Source organism: Mya arenaria, chromosome 7, assembly GCF_026914265.1.
Source record: "Mya arenaria isolate MELC-2E11 chromosome 7, ASM2691426v1".
Lineage (NCBI taxonomy): Eukaryota > Metazoa > Mollusca > Bivalvia > Myida > Myidae > Mya > Mya arenaria.
This window is the reverse complement of record NC_069128.1, coordinates 9,088,583-9,106,715: the sequence shown is the minus strand read 5'-3', so window position 1 is coordinate 9,106,715 and position 18,133 is coordinate 9,088,583. Positions and strand designations below refer to the sequence as shown.

Genomic DNA, 18,133 nt, shown 5'->3' with positions numbered 1-18,133 from the left:
GAATGCACAAATTGCTGTTTGCACCTGTAGCTACAATAATGAGCGATCAGGGATACTTTTTTTTATTATTTTGACATTTCTTATGTATCCCTGTAACGCTACAACTCTCTACCATTTAACAATGGGCGAAATGATATACTGTAATAATATGCATTGATGTTGAATAATAATGACAAAGTTGTTCAATTTTTATCCGACAGTTATATGAACTGGATTTAATTTGTCATTAGAGTTTTTATTTTCACATTAATATATTATGGGTCACGAATACCGTTGTACACAACCAGTCATATTTTTCCCAGATTTACCAATATCGGGATACTTGATAAACAATTGACACTGGTGTTTTATGATAACTAAACATGTTTTTTGGGCATACTGACATAACTTAATATGTGTTTAATGGTAGGCAATAATATTTTCGTAGAAATTTGAATTTATAACAGAGATAATTTCAAAATTGTGGCCGCAAGGATTCTCTGCGCAAGGTCCACTTGCTACTTTTTGCTGGGATGGTGGACGTCACGAGTCTGCCATATTAAAAAAATCGTCAAAAGACTCGTTGACGGCCATTTAGGTGGACTATTTGCACCTGGTGGGGATCGAACACTTGACCCCTTGGTCAGCTGGTATCATTATAAAAGTTAGCATTTGTACTGTCTTGATATCACTGGATATTTAATATGTTTATTGTGGCACTTGTATTGTCATGCTGTTAAGCTAGCTTTTAAACTAAGTTAAAGCGACCCGATAGTGTCTGCCTGCAAAGCGAGAGATCGTGAATTTGATACCATCATATTGTGCACTCTGTAACATACAGAAATGATCAAATCAGGCTTTATAATGCAATGTATCCCCTGCACTTTATGTACCTTTCGCCGCGTTACGAATGAATGCAAAGCGAAACCAATGGTACGAATGGAATGGGTACGAACTGCAAGGAGATTAAACTGGCAATAAAACAAAATTCTGGTATAAAATACAATTTCGTTGGCATCAAAATAAGAAAATAACGTTAATAAGACAAACCAAAATCTTACCATACGAGCCTTAAGCCTTTATCCTTTAAATAAGGTAGATACGAAACATTCGCCAAAAGATAAACATTGGTTAAGCGTTTGACCGACCTTGAGCATATAACATGTTCATATCTCCAAAAGAAGAGTTGCGAATCGCGGGAAATTTAAAATACACGCTTCCGAAATGATTTTGAGAAATATTAATTTCATCTAAACTAATCTTTGATTTTACACAGAAATTTCAGATCTACTAGATATAGTCTGGAGTTCCTTCCCCTTTCTGCTACGCAACTGTATGATTAGATGCCGGGAACCAGAACATACTAGATATAGTTTATACTGGAATTGACCGACTCGTAAATCATCACTTATACTTAATCTACATTTAATTATAAACCCAAAATTTAACAAATTAGAGATCTCTTCAAGGCTTTTCTTTAGAAGGCTTAGAAGCTCTATATAAGTCAATTGAAGAACTTTTTAGTTGATTTGGAGAGGTCTCTAATTATTTGTTGCCATCATGATATAATGCTAGCGACAATTTAAACATCAGAGAGCTCTTCAAATCAATTGTAGAGAGCTCGATTTCATGTTATTCATAATGGCAAGAAATGATTTGATTTATCTCTAATAATATAGTATCCGTATATAATGCACCAGTCAATTGTAACAACGCCCCCCCCCCCCCCCACCCCCAGGTCCGGAAAATAGTGGGGACTTTGACTTACGGTCCAGCCAATCCCGGCTAAAATCCCCGCCGTGCGGGGACGAATAGATGGTAAAATCCCCACCAAATGCCCCCGCACCCCAGGGACCCTAGGTAAGGCCCATTCTCCGCTATATTTAAAGCGAAGACAAAACCACCGCATTCACCGGGCACTGCGGGGCCACCTGAAGGGTAAAAACACGGCCCATTTCCCCGGCTTTCCCCGATATACCCCCGGACCTGGGGGGGGGGGGGGCGTGGTTACAATTGACTGGTGCATAAGCTCCTTTGTTAAGAGCAATGATGGGCTAAATTCGAAACAACACAATATATAATAATGATTTGAAGATTTCCTGACATAATTCTATAAAAGGTTTACTTTGTCGGTGTATCAAAAACATTAAATACAAGAAGACCTGGAAGGCGATAATTTCCTCTTGTCCCCAACCATCGTTCCAGATTCCCGTCCAAAAAACAACAACAACGGGTATTCCGAATTCCTAGGGTAGGATTGGGGCGGAGGAAATACTCTTATATATGTAAAACTAAAATAGTGTATATGACCAACATCAGAGTGAATAGAAAATCAGATGTTTCAGAAATGTTAACTTAAAGCTACTCTTATAAAAATGCTATACTCTGATTCAAATGCTAAATGCATGTTCTAACTAAGTGATTTGTACACATGTTCTCATTAAAATGGTATGATTCAAATGCTATATTATAAGTATATACTTACTTCTAAACGTGGACAGATCATTTAATCCGCATCGTCGTCGGCTATTCCCCGACGAGATCACAATATTACCGATAGGCATGATGCTAGATTTGAAATCTCACAATATTTCCAATTAACTCCCCGTAGCTGGGCTTATCAGTAAAACATATTTGGTCAATTTCACCAATACCCAACGGTGACGTGTGTTGGAGTTACCAGTAAGCTATTATGTAAGTGTCAATTTCCATTCTGGTCTACCGACAAACACAATTGTGAACACGCTATTTAGTGAACATCACTTTTTATATCCACACTATTAAATGCATTAAAAAGCAACCTCATTTTTTACACAGTGATCTCATGTTTCGTAGGTTATATGAAGCATTCAACTCATTTGTCGCCCACTTGTTCATGTTATCCACTAGCATAGAAAAATCTTAACTGATAAACTATTTGAATTCAAATGCACACTCATCTTTCAGGTTTTTGTTCCCACTCCATTTAAGAATGGTTACTGTGGCTTTAAATGGTGCTATAAATTACAAAAAACATTTAGTATATTAAGAAATAAATACGTTAATGTTTTGCACTAAGCGTTAAAAGTACACCATGGAATAAGTTGATCCAATAATTTTCACAAAAATATCGTAGTATCATATTTAGCATGAAAGAAATACAGTTTTTTTGTATATTGAAGTTAATTCCCAAAATAACACTTAAAGTACACTATGTAATAAGTTGATCCAATAATTTTCGCAAAAACATCATAGTGTCGTATTAAACAGGGAAATAATACAGTTTACTTTATATTGAAGTTAATTCCCAAAAGAACACTTAAAGTACACCATGAAATAAGATGATCCAATAATGTTCACGAAAATAATAGTATCATATTAAATAGGAAAATAATACAAGTTCCTTTACACTAAAGTTAATTCCCATAATACCACTTTAAAATGTTCACACATGATTTTATAAACGTACTGTCTTAATAGTTGACAAGATTTTGTTAAGATTAGAGATCATTTGAGGATTTATAAACAAAGGTTTGGCCGATAATCCTAATCCACTTTAAATTCCTTCAACACTTATTTAGAGCCGTGAGTTATTCAATACATCGCCCATGTTCGCATATTTACATAATCAATTAAAACTATAAGTTATGTATAAGTCGCAATGAGGTTTATATGTGAACTCGTGCATTTCCTAAATATCTACTTAAATTAAGAAAAACATTCGTAAACTATTTATACAGATGTTTAATGCAAAACTTGCCCACAGCTCAGCTATTAGTTATAAACAAGCATTTATTAAATTAATCATCCATATTAACGTAAATTAGTTTCATATCTTCCCAATTTCTTTACATAGATAGCTAGCGATGTATTCGTGTTTCAATAAACTAGCTGACTTAAGGCGGCTTAATACGAATTTATTATAATTGTCCGGAGGTAATTTATTCATTTTTATAAAGCAAATAGTATCAGATATTGTATGGTGATTATTTCAGTACACTATCAGCATTTTTAATATGACAGATAAACCGAAACTGGAAATTAATTTGAACAAGATTAATTTCGACCTTGACCTTATCTTATTTCCTTAATAATATGTGTTGACCTCGATAAAAACACGAATTCATATTTGTTTGATATTAGTTTGCAACATAAGTGTTCGAAATTATATTCTGTCCAATGCGATGTATGTTTGTTTCAATCTGACTTAGATTTAGTTTAGTATTTATAAGCAGTTTTAATCAGATGAATAAGAAGGCTGGATCTGGATCAGTAGACAAAATATAATCTTAAACACTAAGCTGGTTAAATGCTTATAAGTCAGCCGTTACAAAATTAATGGGCCGAGTGGCTGCGTCACCACAGACCCATTTTTATTGGTAAATGTATACTTATAACCTTTAACCATTACTTAGTATAAAAATAGTACGTATCCCTACACTTTTTATACATGTCATATATTTCAAATATCCATGTTCGGCATTATATATCCCATACATTCACAAAGACTCCAACAAGTTAATCCTCAAATGAATACATTTCACATATCCTTGAAATACAACTTTAAAGCACAATACATCTTTTTAACACGCATGTATATATCACATGTTCTTAAACAAAACTTTCAAAACACAGTATATGCGTTAAACTCCCATGCATGTGCTTCACATATCCTTTAATACAACTTCAAAGCACAATATATGTTTTGAACATACTTGATGCATACCATTTTCGTTGTAATGAATTTAGATTAAATTCAGTTTAAACGTTCTGCTGACTTTTCATTTTTGAATTCAGGCGCGTCAAATTGGTGATTCATGAAGTTTACTGACTTAAGCCGCACTACAAGAAAAGAGAAAAGACATTCAGATAAAGATTTTTCTGCTAGTTTTACTCACACAAAAATATAAGGCTTTGAATATAATATCATTCCTTTGTCTTAGACAAACTATGGACGTTTGTTTTGTTGTGCCCTTTTGAAAAAAAAAATTAACACGTTTAGGTGCACAATTACTTCATTTTCTACATAATCCTGCCTAACAAATACTGTGAAACCATATTGAGAGCCAGCGTACCGATCGATACAAACATTTGTTTCTCAATACTGCGTACCATCATATTGAGCCCAAAAAGCCCTGAATATATTCCTGAAAGCTCCCGGAATATTAGATATGCATTTTGTCTGTGTAATTGACGATATAATAACAAAATCACATATGGAATTGAGATAGTCGTCTGAAAAGAGCATAAAGACAATATCAAAATACGAAGCCACATGATTGTAGAGACACTTCGGTGATGATGCTCTCGTTTAATTTTCAAAATGGACACGTTGGGAACATGACTGGCTTATATAGACTTGAAAGCGCTTAGAACGGCAGACGCTTGAGAATATAAATTCCAACGGGGGCACGCTCCGACCCCTAGCAAGACAAGCTTTTTTCTTCTTTCTTCTCCTTCTTTCTTCCTTTCTTCTTCTTCTTTCTTCTTTCTTCTTCTTCTTCTTCTTCTTCTTCTTCTTCTTCTTCTTCTTCTTCTTCTTCTTCTTACAATCCTAAATCCAAGCCCTTCCTAACAAAACATTAAAACCGCGTCTATACTATCTACATAAAACAACCATCAATGGAGACACTTTGACTAGTCGCGCGCTAAACCTCAGCGGCACGCTTCAGATATCATAAAACGCCTTTTCTAAAAGTGCACATATTATATTGTATTTTAACTGTCACAGTGGCTAACTGCATATCAGAATGAAGAGAAGAGTATTGTTTGTCGTACATGATATAGCTATCGTTCTATGTTTTGTCTCACGAGGGCTCGAGGGCGGTGGACACACCCAACAGGATTTATGATACTTGCAATATCTCAACCGTTTGGGTTAGAACATTTGTTTTAAAATCATGGGGTCGGGGATATTTTAGACAGAAGTAGAACCAAGCTTTGTCAATTACCCGGGTGTTTGTCCAAATCCCACCTTTCGTATGTCCCTGGTATGCCCCCTCCCCTGTGACCTCGGTGAAACATTTACATGTACGTGCACACGATATTATTTTAATGATGTTTATGTTAATAATAGTTAAGTGACGAAACATATACAGATTTCATGCAGATATTCAACGTTTTATAATGAGCACATTTATTCCGATGAAAACAAGTAATGAAATAAATAACTTCGGATCCGCCCAAAAGATATCTTGATGTTTCCGTCCACTTATTTTTTTTCCGGTAAAACCCATGTCTTATGTTAAATAATATAACTAATCATAATTATGGATACCTTTTTTAATCTTTTCCTCGAGCCGGGCGACCGAGATTCATTTCCGAATACCAATAATGCAATTAAAGGAATGACTAAGAGACGATTAGTTGGTCAAACAATTATTTGAACAAGTATTGAACAAGTACTGTCTCGGAAGCAATCAACGAATGGTGCCTTATTTGAACAAGTACTCACTCAGAAGTAATCAACGAATGGTGCCTTATTTGAACAAGTACTCACTCAGAAGTAATCAACGAATGGTGCCTTATTTGAACAAGTATTGACTCAGAAGCAATCAACGAATGGTGCCTTATTTGAACAAGTATTCACTCAGAAGTAATCAACGAATGGTGCCTTATTTGAACAAGTATTGACTCAGAAGCAATCAACGATTGGTGCCTTATTTGAACAAGTACTCACTCAGAAGTAATCAACGAATGGTGCCTTATTTGAACAAGTACTGACTCGGAAGTAATCAACGAATGGTGCCTTATTTGAACAAGTACTGACTCGGAAGTAATCAACGAATGGTGCCTTATTTGAACAAGTATTTACTCAGAAGTAATCAACGATTGGTGCCTTATTTGAACTGACTCAGAAGTAATCAACGAATGGTGCCTTATTTGAACAAGTATTTACTCAGAAGTAATCAACGAATGGTGCCTTATTTGAACAAGTACTCACTCAGAAGTAATCAACTAATGGTGCCTTATTTGAACAAGTATTGACTCAGAAGTAATCAACGATTGGTGCCTTATTTGAACAAGTACTGACTCAGAAGTAATCAACGAGTGGTGCCTTATTTGAACAAGTATTGACTCAGAAGTAATCAACGATTGGTGCCTTATTTGAACAAGTATTGACTCAGAAGTAATCAACGATTGGTGCCTTATTTGAACAAGTATTTACTCAGAAGTAATCAACGATTGGTGCCTTATTTGAACAAGTATTTACTCAGAAGTAATCAACGTATGGTGCCTTATTTGAACAAGTATTGACTCAGAAGTAATCAACGAGTGGTGCCTTATTTGAACAAGTATTGACTCGGAAGTAATCAACGAATGGTGCCTTATTTGAACAAGTACTCACTCGGAAGTAATCAACGAATGGTGCCTTATTTGAACAAGTACTCACTCGGAAGCAATCAACGAATGGTGCCTTATTTGAACAAGTATTGACTCAGAAGCAATCAACGAATGGTGCCTTATTTGAACAAGTACTCACTCAGAAGTAATCAACGAGTGGTGCCTTATTTGAACAAGTATTGACTCAGAAGCAATCAACGATTGGTGCCTTATTTGAACAAGTATTGACTCAGAAGCAATCAACGAATGGTGCCTTATTTGACCAAGTATTGACTCAGAAGTAATCAACGAATGGTGCCTTATTTGAACAAGTACTCACTCGGAAGTAATCAACGAATGGTGCCTTATTTGAACAAGTACTCACTCGGAAGTAATCAACGAATGGTGCCTTATTTGAACAAGTACTGACTCGGAAGCAATCAACGATTGGTGCCTTATTTGAACAAGTATTGACTCAGAAGTAATCAACGATTGGTGCCTTATTTGAACAAGTATTGACTCAGAAGTAATCAACGAATGGTGACTTATTTGAACAAGTATTGACTCAGAAGTAATCAACGAATGGTGCCTTATTTGAACAAGTACTGACTCGGAAGCAATCAACGAATGGTGCCTTATTTGAACAAGTATTGACTCAGAAGTAATCAACGAATGGTGCCTTATTTGAACAAGTACTCACTCAGAAGTAATCAACGAATGGTGCCTTATTTGAACAAGTATTGATTCAGAAGCAATCAACGATTGGTGCCTTATTTGAACAAGTATTGACTCAGAAGCAATCAACGAATGGTGCCTTATTTGAACAAGTATTGACTCAGAAGTAATCAACGAATGGTGCCTTATTTGAACAAGTACTCACTCAGAAGTAATCAACGAATGGTGCCTTATTTGAACAAGTACTGACTCGGAAATCATCAACGAATGGTGCCTTATTTGAACAAGTATTGACTCACTCGGAAGCAATCAACGAGTGGTGCCTTATTTGAACAAGTACTCACTCGGAAGCAATCAACGAGTGGTGCCTTATTTGAACAAGTACTGACTCAGAAGTAATCAACGAGTGGTGCCTTATTTGAACAAGTACTGACTCAGAAGTAATCAACGAATGGTGCCTTATTTGAACAAGTACTGACTCGGAAATAATCAACGAATGGTGCCTTATTTGAACAAGTATTGACTCACTCGGAAGCAATCAACGAGTGGTGCCTTATTTGAACAATTACTGACTCGGAAATAATCAACGAATGGTGCCTTATTTGAACAAGTACTCACTCAGAAGTAATCAACGAATGGTGCCTTATTTGAACAAGTACTGACTCGGAAATAATCAACGAATGGTGCCTTATCTGAACAAGTATTGACTCACTCGGAAGCAATCAACGAGTGGTGCCTTATTTGAACAAGTACTCACTCGGAAGCAATCAACGAGTGGTGCCTTATTTGAACAAGTACTCACTCGGAAGCAATCAACGAGTGGTGCCTTATTTGAACAAGTACTGACTCAGAAGTAATCAACGAGTGGTGCCTTATTTGAACAAGTATTGACTCAGAAGTAATCAACGAGTGGTGCCTTATTTGAACAAGTACTGACTCAGAAGTAATCAACGAATGGTGCCTAATTTGAACAAGTATTGACTCAGAAGTAATCAACGAGTGGTGCCTTATTTGAACAAGTATTGACTCAGAAGTAATCAACGAGTGGTGCCTTATTTGAACAAGTATTGACTCAGAAGTAATCAACGAGTGGTGCCTTATTTGAACAAGTATTGACTCAGAAGTAATCAACGAATGGTGCCTTATTTGAACAAGTATTGACTCGGAAGTAATCAACGAGTGGTGCCTTATTTGAACAAGTACTGACTCAGAAGTAATCAACGAGTGGTGCCTTATTTGAACAAGTACTGACTCAGAAGTAATCAACGTATGGTGCCTTATTTGAACAAGTATCGACTCAGAAGTAATCAACGAGTGGTGCCTTATTTGAACAAGTATTGACTCAGAAGTAATCAACGAGTGGTGCCTTATTTGAACAAGTATTGACTCAGAAGTAATCAACGAGTGGTGCCTTATTTGAACAAGTATTGACTCAGAAGTAATCAACGAATGGTGCCTTATTTGAACAAGTATTGACTCGGAAGTAATCAACGAATGGTGCCTTATTTGAACAAGTATTGACTCAGAAGTAATCAACGATTGGTGCCTTATTTGAACAAGTACTGACTCGGAAGTAATCAACGAATGGTGCCTTATTTGAACAAGTACTGACTCAGAAGCAATCAACTAGTGGTGCCTTATTTGAACAAGTATTGACTCAGAAGTAATCAACGAGTGGTGCCTTATTTGAACAAGTACTCACTCAGAAGTAATCAACGAATGGTGCCTTATTTGAACAAGTATTGACTCAGAAGTAATCAACGAGTGGTGCCTTATTTGAACAAGTACTGACTCAGAAGTAATCAACGAGTGGTGCCTTATTTGAACAAGTATTGACTCAGAAGTAATCAACGAGTGGTGCCTTATTTGAACAAGTATTGACTCAGAAGTAATCAACGAGTGGTGCCTTATTTGAACAAGTATTGACTCAGAAGTAATCAACGAGTGGTGCCTTATTTGAACAAGTATTGACTCAGAAGTAATCAACGAGTGGTGCCTTATTTGAACAAGTATTGACTCAGAAGTAATCAACGAGTGGTGCCTTATTTGAACAAGTATTGACTCAGAAGTAATCAACGATTGGTGCCTTATTTGAACAAGTACTGACTCGGAAGTAATCAACGAATGGTGCCTTATTTGAACAAGTATTGATTCAGAAGCAATCAACTAATGGTGCCTTATTTGAACAAGTATTGACTCAGAAGTAATCAACGAGTGGTGCCTTATTTGAACAAGTACTCACTCGGAAGTAATCAACGAATGGTGCCTTATTTGAACAAGTATTGATTCAGAAGCAATCAACGATTGGTGCCTTATTTGAACAAGTATTGACTCAGAAGCAATCAACGAATGGTGCCTTATTTGAACAAGTATTGACTCAGAAGTAATCAACGATTGGTGCCTTATTTGAACAAGTACTCACTCAGAAGTAATCAACGAATGGTGCCTTATTTGAACAAGTACTGACTCGGAAATAATCAACGAATGGTGCCTTATTTGAACAAGTATTGACTCACTCGGAAGCAATCAACGAGTGGTGCCTTATTTGAACAAGTACTCACTCGGAAGCAATCAACGAGTGGTGCCTTATTTGAACAAGTACTGACTCAGAAGTAATCAACGAGTGGTGCCTTATTTGAACAAGTACTCACTCAGAAGTAATCAACGAATGGTGCCTTATTTGAACAAGTACTGACTCGGAAATAATCAACGAATGGTGCCTTATTTGAACAAGTATTGACTCACTCGGAAGCAATCAACGAGTGGTGCCTTATTTGAACAATTACTGACTCGGAAATAATCAACGAATGGTGCCTTATTTGAACAAGTACTGACTCGGAAGTAATCAACGAATGGTGCCTTATTTGAACAAGTATTGACTCGGAAATAATCAACGAATGGTGCCTTATTTGAACAAGTATTGACTCACTCGGAAGCAATCAACGAGTGGTGCCTTATTTGAACAAGTACTCACTCGGAAGCAATCAACGAGTGGTGCCTTATTTGAACAAGTACTCACTCGGAAGCAATCAACGAATGGTGCCTTATTTGAACAAGTACTGACTCAGAAGTAATCAACGAGTGGTGCCTTATTTGAACAAGTATTGACTCAGAAGTAATCAACGATTGGTGCCTTATTTGAACAAGTACTGACTCAGAAGTAATCAACGAGTGGTGCCTTATTTGAACAAGTATTGACTCAGAAGTAATCAACGAATGGTGCCTTATTTGAACAAGTATTGACTCGGAAGTAATCAACGAGTGGTGCCTTATTTGAACAAGTATTGACTCAGAAGTAATCAACGAGTGGTGCCTTATTTGAACAAGTATTGACTCAGAAGTAATCAACGAGTGGTGCCTTATTTGAACAAGTATTGACTCAGAAGTAATCAACGAGTGGTGCCTTATTTGAACAAGTATTGACTCAGAAGTAATCAACGAGTGGTGCCTTATTTGAACAAGTATTGACTCAGAAGTAATCAACGATTGGTGCCTTATTTGAACAAGTACTGACTCAGAAGTAATCAACGAGTGGTGCCTTATTTGAACAAGTACTCACTCAGAAGTAATCAACGAATGGTGCCTTATTTGAACAAGTATTGATTTAGAAGCAATCAACGATTGGTGCCTTATTTGAACAAGTATTGACTCAGAAGCAATCAACGAATGGTGCCTTATTTGAACAAGTATTGACTCAGAAGTAATCAACGATTGGTGCCTTATTTGAACAAGTACTCACTCAGAAGTAATCAACGAATGGTGCCTTATTTGAACAAGTACTGACTCGGAAATAATCAACGAATGGTGCCTTATTTGAACAAGTATTGACTCACTCGGAAGCAATCAACGAGTGGTGCCTTATTTGAACAAGTACTCACTCGGAAGCAATCAACGAGTGGTGCCTTATTTGAACAAGTACTGACTCAGAAGTAATCAACGAGTGGTGCCTTATTTGAACAAGTACTCACTCAGAAGTAATCAACGAATGGTGCCTTATTTGAACAAGTACTGACTCGGAAATAATCAACGAATGGTGCCTTATTTGAACAAGTATTGACTCACTCGGAAGCAATCAACGAGTGGTGCCTTATTTGAACAATTACTGACTCGGAAATAATCAACGAATGGTGCCTTATTTGAACAAGTACTGACTCAGAAGTAATCAACGAATGGTGCCTTATTTGAACAAGTACTGACTCGGAAGTAATCAACGAATGGTGCCTTATTTGAACAAGTATTGACTCACTCGGAAGCAATCAACGAGTGGTGCCTTATTTGAACAAGTACTCACTCGGAAGCTATCAACGAGTGGTGCCTTATTTGAACAAGTACTCACTCGGAAGCAATCAACGAATGGTGCCTTATTTGAACAAGTATTGACTCAGAAGTAATCAACGAGTGGTGCCTTATTTGAACAAGTATTGACTCAGAAGTAATCAACGAGTGGTGCCTTATTTGAACAAGTACTGACTCAGAAGTAATCAACGAGTGGTGCCTTATTTGAACAAGTATTGACTCAGAAGTAATCAACGAATGGTGCCTTATTTGAACAAGTATTGACTCGGAAGTAATCAACGAGTGGTGCCTTATTTGAACAAGTACTGACTCAGAAGTAATCAACGAATGGTGCCTTATTTGAACAAGTACTGACTCAGAAGTAATCAACGAGTGGTGCCTTATTTGAACAAGTACTGACTCAGAAGTAATCAACGAGTGGTGCCTTATTTGAACAAGTACTGACTCAGAAGTAATCAACGAGTGGTGCCTTATTTGAACAAGTATTGACTCAGAAGTAATCAACGAGTGGTGCCTTATTTGAACAAGTACTGACTCAGAAGTAATCAACGAATGGTGCCTTATTTGAACAAGTATTGACTCAGAAGTAATCAACGAGTGGTGCCTTATTTGAACAAGTATTGACTCAGAAGTAATCAACGAGTGGTGCCTTATTTGAACAAGTATTGACTCAGAAGTAATCAACGAGTGGTGCCTTATTTGAACAAGTATTGACTCGGAAGTAATCAACGAATGGTGCCTTATTTGAACAAGTATTGACTCGGAAGTAATCAACGAGTGGTGCCTTATTTGAACAAGTACTCACTCAGAAGTAATCAACGAGTGGTGCCTTATTTGAACAAGTACTGACTCAGAAGTAATCAACGAGTGGTGCCTTATTTGAACAAGTATTGACTCAGAAGTAATCAACGAGTGGTGCCTTATTTGAACAAGTATTGACTCAGAAGTAATCAACGAGTGGTGCCTTATTTGAACAAGTATTGACTCAGAAGTAATCAACGAATGGTGCCTTATTTGAACAAGTATTGACTCAGAAGTAATCAACGAGTGGTACCTTATTTGAACAAGTATTGACTCAGAAGTAATCAACGAATGGTGCCTTATTTGAACAAATATTGACTCAGAAGTAATCAACGATTGGTGCCTTATTTGAACAAGTACTGACTCGGAAGTAATCAACGAATGGTGCCTTATTTGAACAAGTATTGACTCAGAAGCAATCAACGAGTGGTGCCTTATTTGAACAAGTATTGACTCAGAAGTAATCAACGAGTGGTGCCTTATTTGAACAAGTACTCACTCAGAAGTAATCAACGAATGGTGCCTTATTTGAACAAGTATTGATTCAGAAGCAATCAACGATTGGTGCCTTATTTGAACAAGTATTGACTCAGAAGCAATCAACGAATGGTGCCTTATTTGAACAAGTATTGACTCAGAAGTAATCAACGATTGGTGCCTTATTTGAACAAGTACTCACTCAGAAGTAATCAACGAATGGTGCCTTATTTGAACAAGTACTGACTCGGAAATAATCAACGAATGGTGCCTTATTTGAACAAGTATTGACTCACTCGGAAGCAATCAACGAGTGGTGCCTTATTTGAACAAGTACTCACTCGGAAGCAATCAACGAGTGGTGCCTTATTTGAACAAGTACTGACTCAGAAGTAATCAACGAGTGGTGCCTTATTTGAACAAGTACTCACTCAGAAGTAATCAACGAATGGTGCCTTATTTGAACAAGTACTGACTCGGAAATAATCAACGAATGGTGCCTTATTTGAACAAGTATTGACTCACTCGGAAGCAATCAACGAGTGGTGCCTTATTTGAACAATTACTGACTCGGAAATAATCAACGAATGGTGCCTTATTTGAACAAGTACTCACTCAGAAGTTATCAACGAATGGTGCCTTATTTGAACAAGTATTGACTCAGAAGTAATCAACGAATGGTGCTTTATTTGAACAAGTATTGACTCAGAAGTAATCAACGAGTGTGCCTTATTTGAACAAGTACTCACTCAGAAGTAATCAACGAATGGTGCCTTATTTGAACAAGTACTCACTCAGAAGTAATCAACGTATGGTGCCTTATTTGAACAAGTATTGATTCAGAAGTAATCAACGATTGGTGCCTTATTTGAACAAGTACTCACTCAGAAGTAATCAACGTATGGTGCCTTATTTGAACAAGTATTGACTCGGAAGTAATCAACGATTGGTGCCTTATTTGAACAAGTATTGACTCAGAAGTAATCAACGAATGGTGCCTTATTTGAACAAGTATTGACTCGGAAGTAATCAACGAATGGTGCCTTATTTGAACAAGTACTCACTCAGAAGTAATCAACGAATGGTGCCTTATTTGAACAAGTATTGACTCAGAAGTAATCAACGAGTGGTGCCTTATTTGAACAAGTATTGACTCAGAAGTAATCAACGAGTGGTGCCTTATTTGAACAAGTATTGACTCAGAAGTAATCAACGATTGGTGCCTTATTTGAACAAGTACTCACACAGAAGTAATCAACGTATGGTGCCTTATTTGAACAAGTACTCACTCAGAAGCAATCAACGAATGGTGCCTTATTTGAACAAGTACTCACTCAGAAGCAATCAACGAATGGTGCCTTATTTGAACAAGTACTCACTCAGAAGTAATCAACGTATGGTGCCTAAGAAGCCATCAATGCATGGTGCATTAATTGAACAAAAACTGACCCCATGGTGTCTTATTTGAACAAGATATGAAGAAGATGTTATGCAAGTTTTGTATGTTAGTATTTGATATACATTCCTGCCTCGCATTTCGTTACGTGTTACTTTGTGGTGACGGACGGACGGACTGGTCGGTTAAGCCATATGATAGATCGATTTTTGATTATTTTGCACTGATCGAGGTATAGTTACAGTTGCATACCAACTAAGAGAGCTAACTCTAAGCTATGAAACACGGAGTAACAAACATAGTTGACGCCCGTTTACAGTTAGCACTGATTTTAAATGCGGTGTACACTCGATGAGAGGTTTTTGGGAAAGAGATACCACAGAGGTATATTTAATTCATATAACATTTAATAATTGCTGTCCTTCAGCGATGAACGATTTTTTTAAAGTGACACTCATATTTAAAATCAATACATCCACATGTATAACAAACATAACTTTTGTGTGATACACCTTTAACTACTTACTACATCATGCATTTATGGAAAATATTTATTACTGATAACAATATTGTAACTTGTATTTAATAGCAGAAAACCCACAAATATTAACTGACTGGTAGGTCCTAAAATATTAACATTGATCATACCGTCTCATTACGAAGAAATATCGTGTTTTCTGCACATTTCTTTCAAATTAAACACGGTATCCTTCATAAGAACCATTGTTTTCAACATTTAATCATTCTTTCTGGTATATTTAAACAAGTGTATTAATTGTGGTAAATCTTATTTGGGAGAAAGAGTGCATCTTTAATAATCTGCATACGGTATACTCTACTAACAGGGTCGTACACAAACGACTTACAATACGATAGACACTAACCTGGACTTAGTAGACTGGAGTATCGTTGCTGAATGGACTGTTCGTTCGCCCGTCTGTGCGTCTCCAATCGTCCGAACACGTAACACCCCTCCTCCGTGTTCATGTTGAAGAGTACTGATAAGCCCGTCATGATGTCACTAACAATAACTATGACGTCATATGGTGGTCACGTAGATGATGCAGAACGTTCTTAATTCGATCCACGTAAGATATATTGATAATGGTCTGTGTTTGAGCACTGATTTAAGCATGAAAGTGGGCTGTGTTTAGGTTATCATTATTTATTTTTTTATCCACTTTTACATCACATACAGCCGTAGCCTCGTTTTGGCACGAATTTGCGTCTGCTGTTCTTTTTAGAGACGTTTCCTTTTAACTAATCATACATATTGTTTCATTGTGTTTCAGTGATTATGTTCAGCTTGTTTTTAGTATCCATTTTTTGTATTTTCGTCAAATCGGTAAATCCTTTGTCTTGAATGTTACCCTGTTTCATTTTTTTCTACTGTTATCGTATAAAATCTTTAAAAATAAACAATATAGCTGGTTACATATACATACATTACAAATCTGTTATATTCCGTAATAATATCCAAACGTACATAAAAAGAAATATAAAAGCTAATATCATTTCACGTTGTGCAAATCAGATTTGAAATACTTAATTATGAGGAAAGAGAATTTGACACTGCGATCCGGTGTCTAATGTTACAGATAGTGTGAATGGGAAGAATTATAAATAAAATGACTCAATGAACTTCAATGAAACCGAACACTTCCATATGAAAACTCATTTGCTTTTCTTTTATACTGTCTCAAAGGGAATATCATTATTATTGGGACAGATATACTTCAAGGTTTTGTTAATATGTTTATTTAGCGTTTAAAGTCTAACACTACTTTATCATGAGTTTCACTAGCGGATCCATGGGTGGGACGAGGGGGCGCACCCGGCGTGTGCCCACCTAAAATCGTCCAAGTTTTTGTTTTAATATGTTGAAAAAAGTAATAAAATACGGCCAAAATGTATCATTTTTGAAGATGAAACTGTTAAAAAATTATTGGGGAGTACTCCCAACCCCCTGCCAACACTATAAACAAACTAATTTTCGGCTCGGAGGGAGGGTGCAAGTTAGAAGGTTACACCCCCTAACGGCAAGTCCTGGTGTCGCCCCTGAGTTTTATTTCCTGTGTTTGTTATCTGAATGGTAAGTAAATGAAGGTCGCAAAACAGCCATGAGAAAAAGATTCCCATTCATATACATGTAAAAGACTATTGTTTCCGTTATTTTTATAAGGTTAAATGAAACAAACTTTTAAACACAAATCTAAGGTGTATTTCCCCTTTCTTAAAATATAGCAATTGAGTCATTATCTTAGTTTTTTGTGAGCAAATTACATCTAAATAATTATCTATATTTCTAAGCGACCTTGCAAGAGTATTTTAAGTAATGGTTGAAGATAATAGAATGCACTTACAAAACAAATAGTTTGATTCGACGCAATTTTATATAGTGGTCTACATTTTAATGTTTAAACTACCCACTAATTGGACCGGCTACTGTTCATATCGACCGCTTCATCTGATTAAAATCAATAACGGCTGTCTGCTGATCTATTGAACTCATTGTATTGGAAAACCTTTCTCATTAGACAAAATATGATATTGACCACTAAACACTTTAAACGTTCATTGTAATATAAATGACCACTGTCGATAGAAGAATTGTGGTGTAAATGTGATGATAATCAATGATTTATAGGATTGATGTCAAGGAGATTATCAAATAGTGTATTAAATATTATGTTTTATTCAGTTACTATTGTAAGTACATATATATATTCAGTGATTCATTTTGAATTATGTCTGAATGCGACTTAAGGACTCACATATTCCAAACCATGGGTTCAGAGTTAACTTTTAAAGGTAACAGTCATAGTTTCGTGCACAGATTACTTTAAGGTAATCCATCCATGGCTTACTCTTTTAAAAGAGGCAGTTCTTTGAGAATAATGGGTCCTTGAGAAAGGCCATGGGTCAATCTTACCAACGAACAAGTAGTACGATTTGTTTTTTGATTGGAAATGTCTGAGAAGTTATACTTAATATTTCAAAACTATGAATTTTATCGGTCAGTTTAGAGAAAGTGGATTTGATAATGCAAGTAAACTTTCAATTTAATTTGTGACAGTCACTAAATGCACAATTGTAAAACTTGATCACATGCTGATCAGTATGGTCATTCTCGCATTCATAAGATGGCCCGAAGGCTTCAATGAATCACTGCATATTATATTTCAAGTACATCCTGCAATACCCTCA

The 18,133-nt window shown here is 36.4% G+C and overlaps 1 protein-coding gene across 6 annotated transcripts in view; it reads right to left on the bottom strand.

The window, feature by feature from the left end:
* The window catches only part of LOC128240559 (uncharacterized), a 140,577-nt gene extending 124,616 nt beyond the window's left edge, over positions 1 to 15,961 (bottom strand). For 2 of the 6 annotated variants that reach the window (XM_052957229.1, XM_052957233.1), the window contains exon 1: positions 15,811 to 15,961. In XM_052957229.1, coding sequence (XP_052813189.1) covers positions 15,811 to 15,940 — 130 coding nt within the window. In that variant the 5' untranslated portion in view covers positions 15,941 to 15,961. Of the gene's footprint in view, positions 1 to 1,040; positions 1,174 to 2,464; positions 2,559 to 15,810 lie in introns of those variants that run through there. The other 4 variants (XM_052957230.1, XM_052957234.1, XM_052957231.1 and 1 more) reach the window with 3 other exon arrangements.
* Positions 15,962 to 18,133: the final 2,172 nt, after the last annotated feature.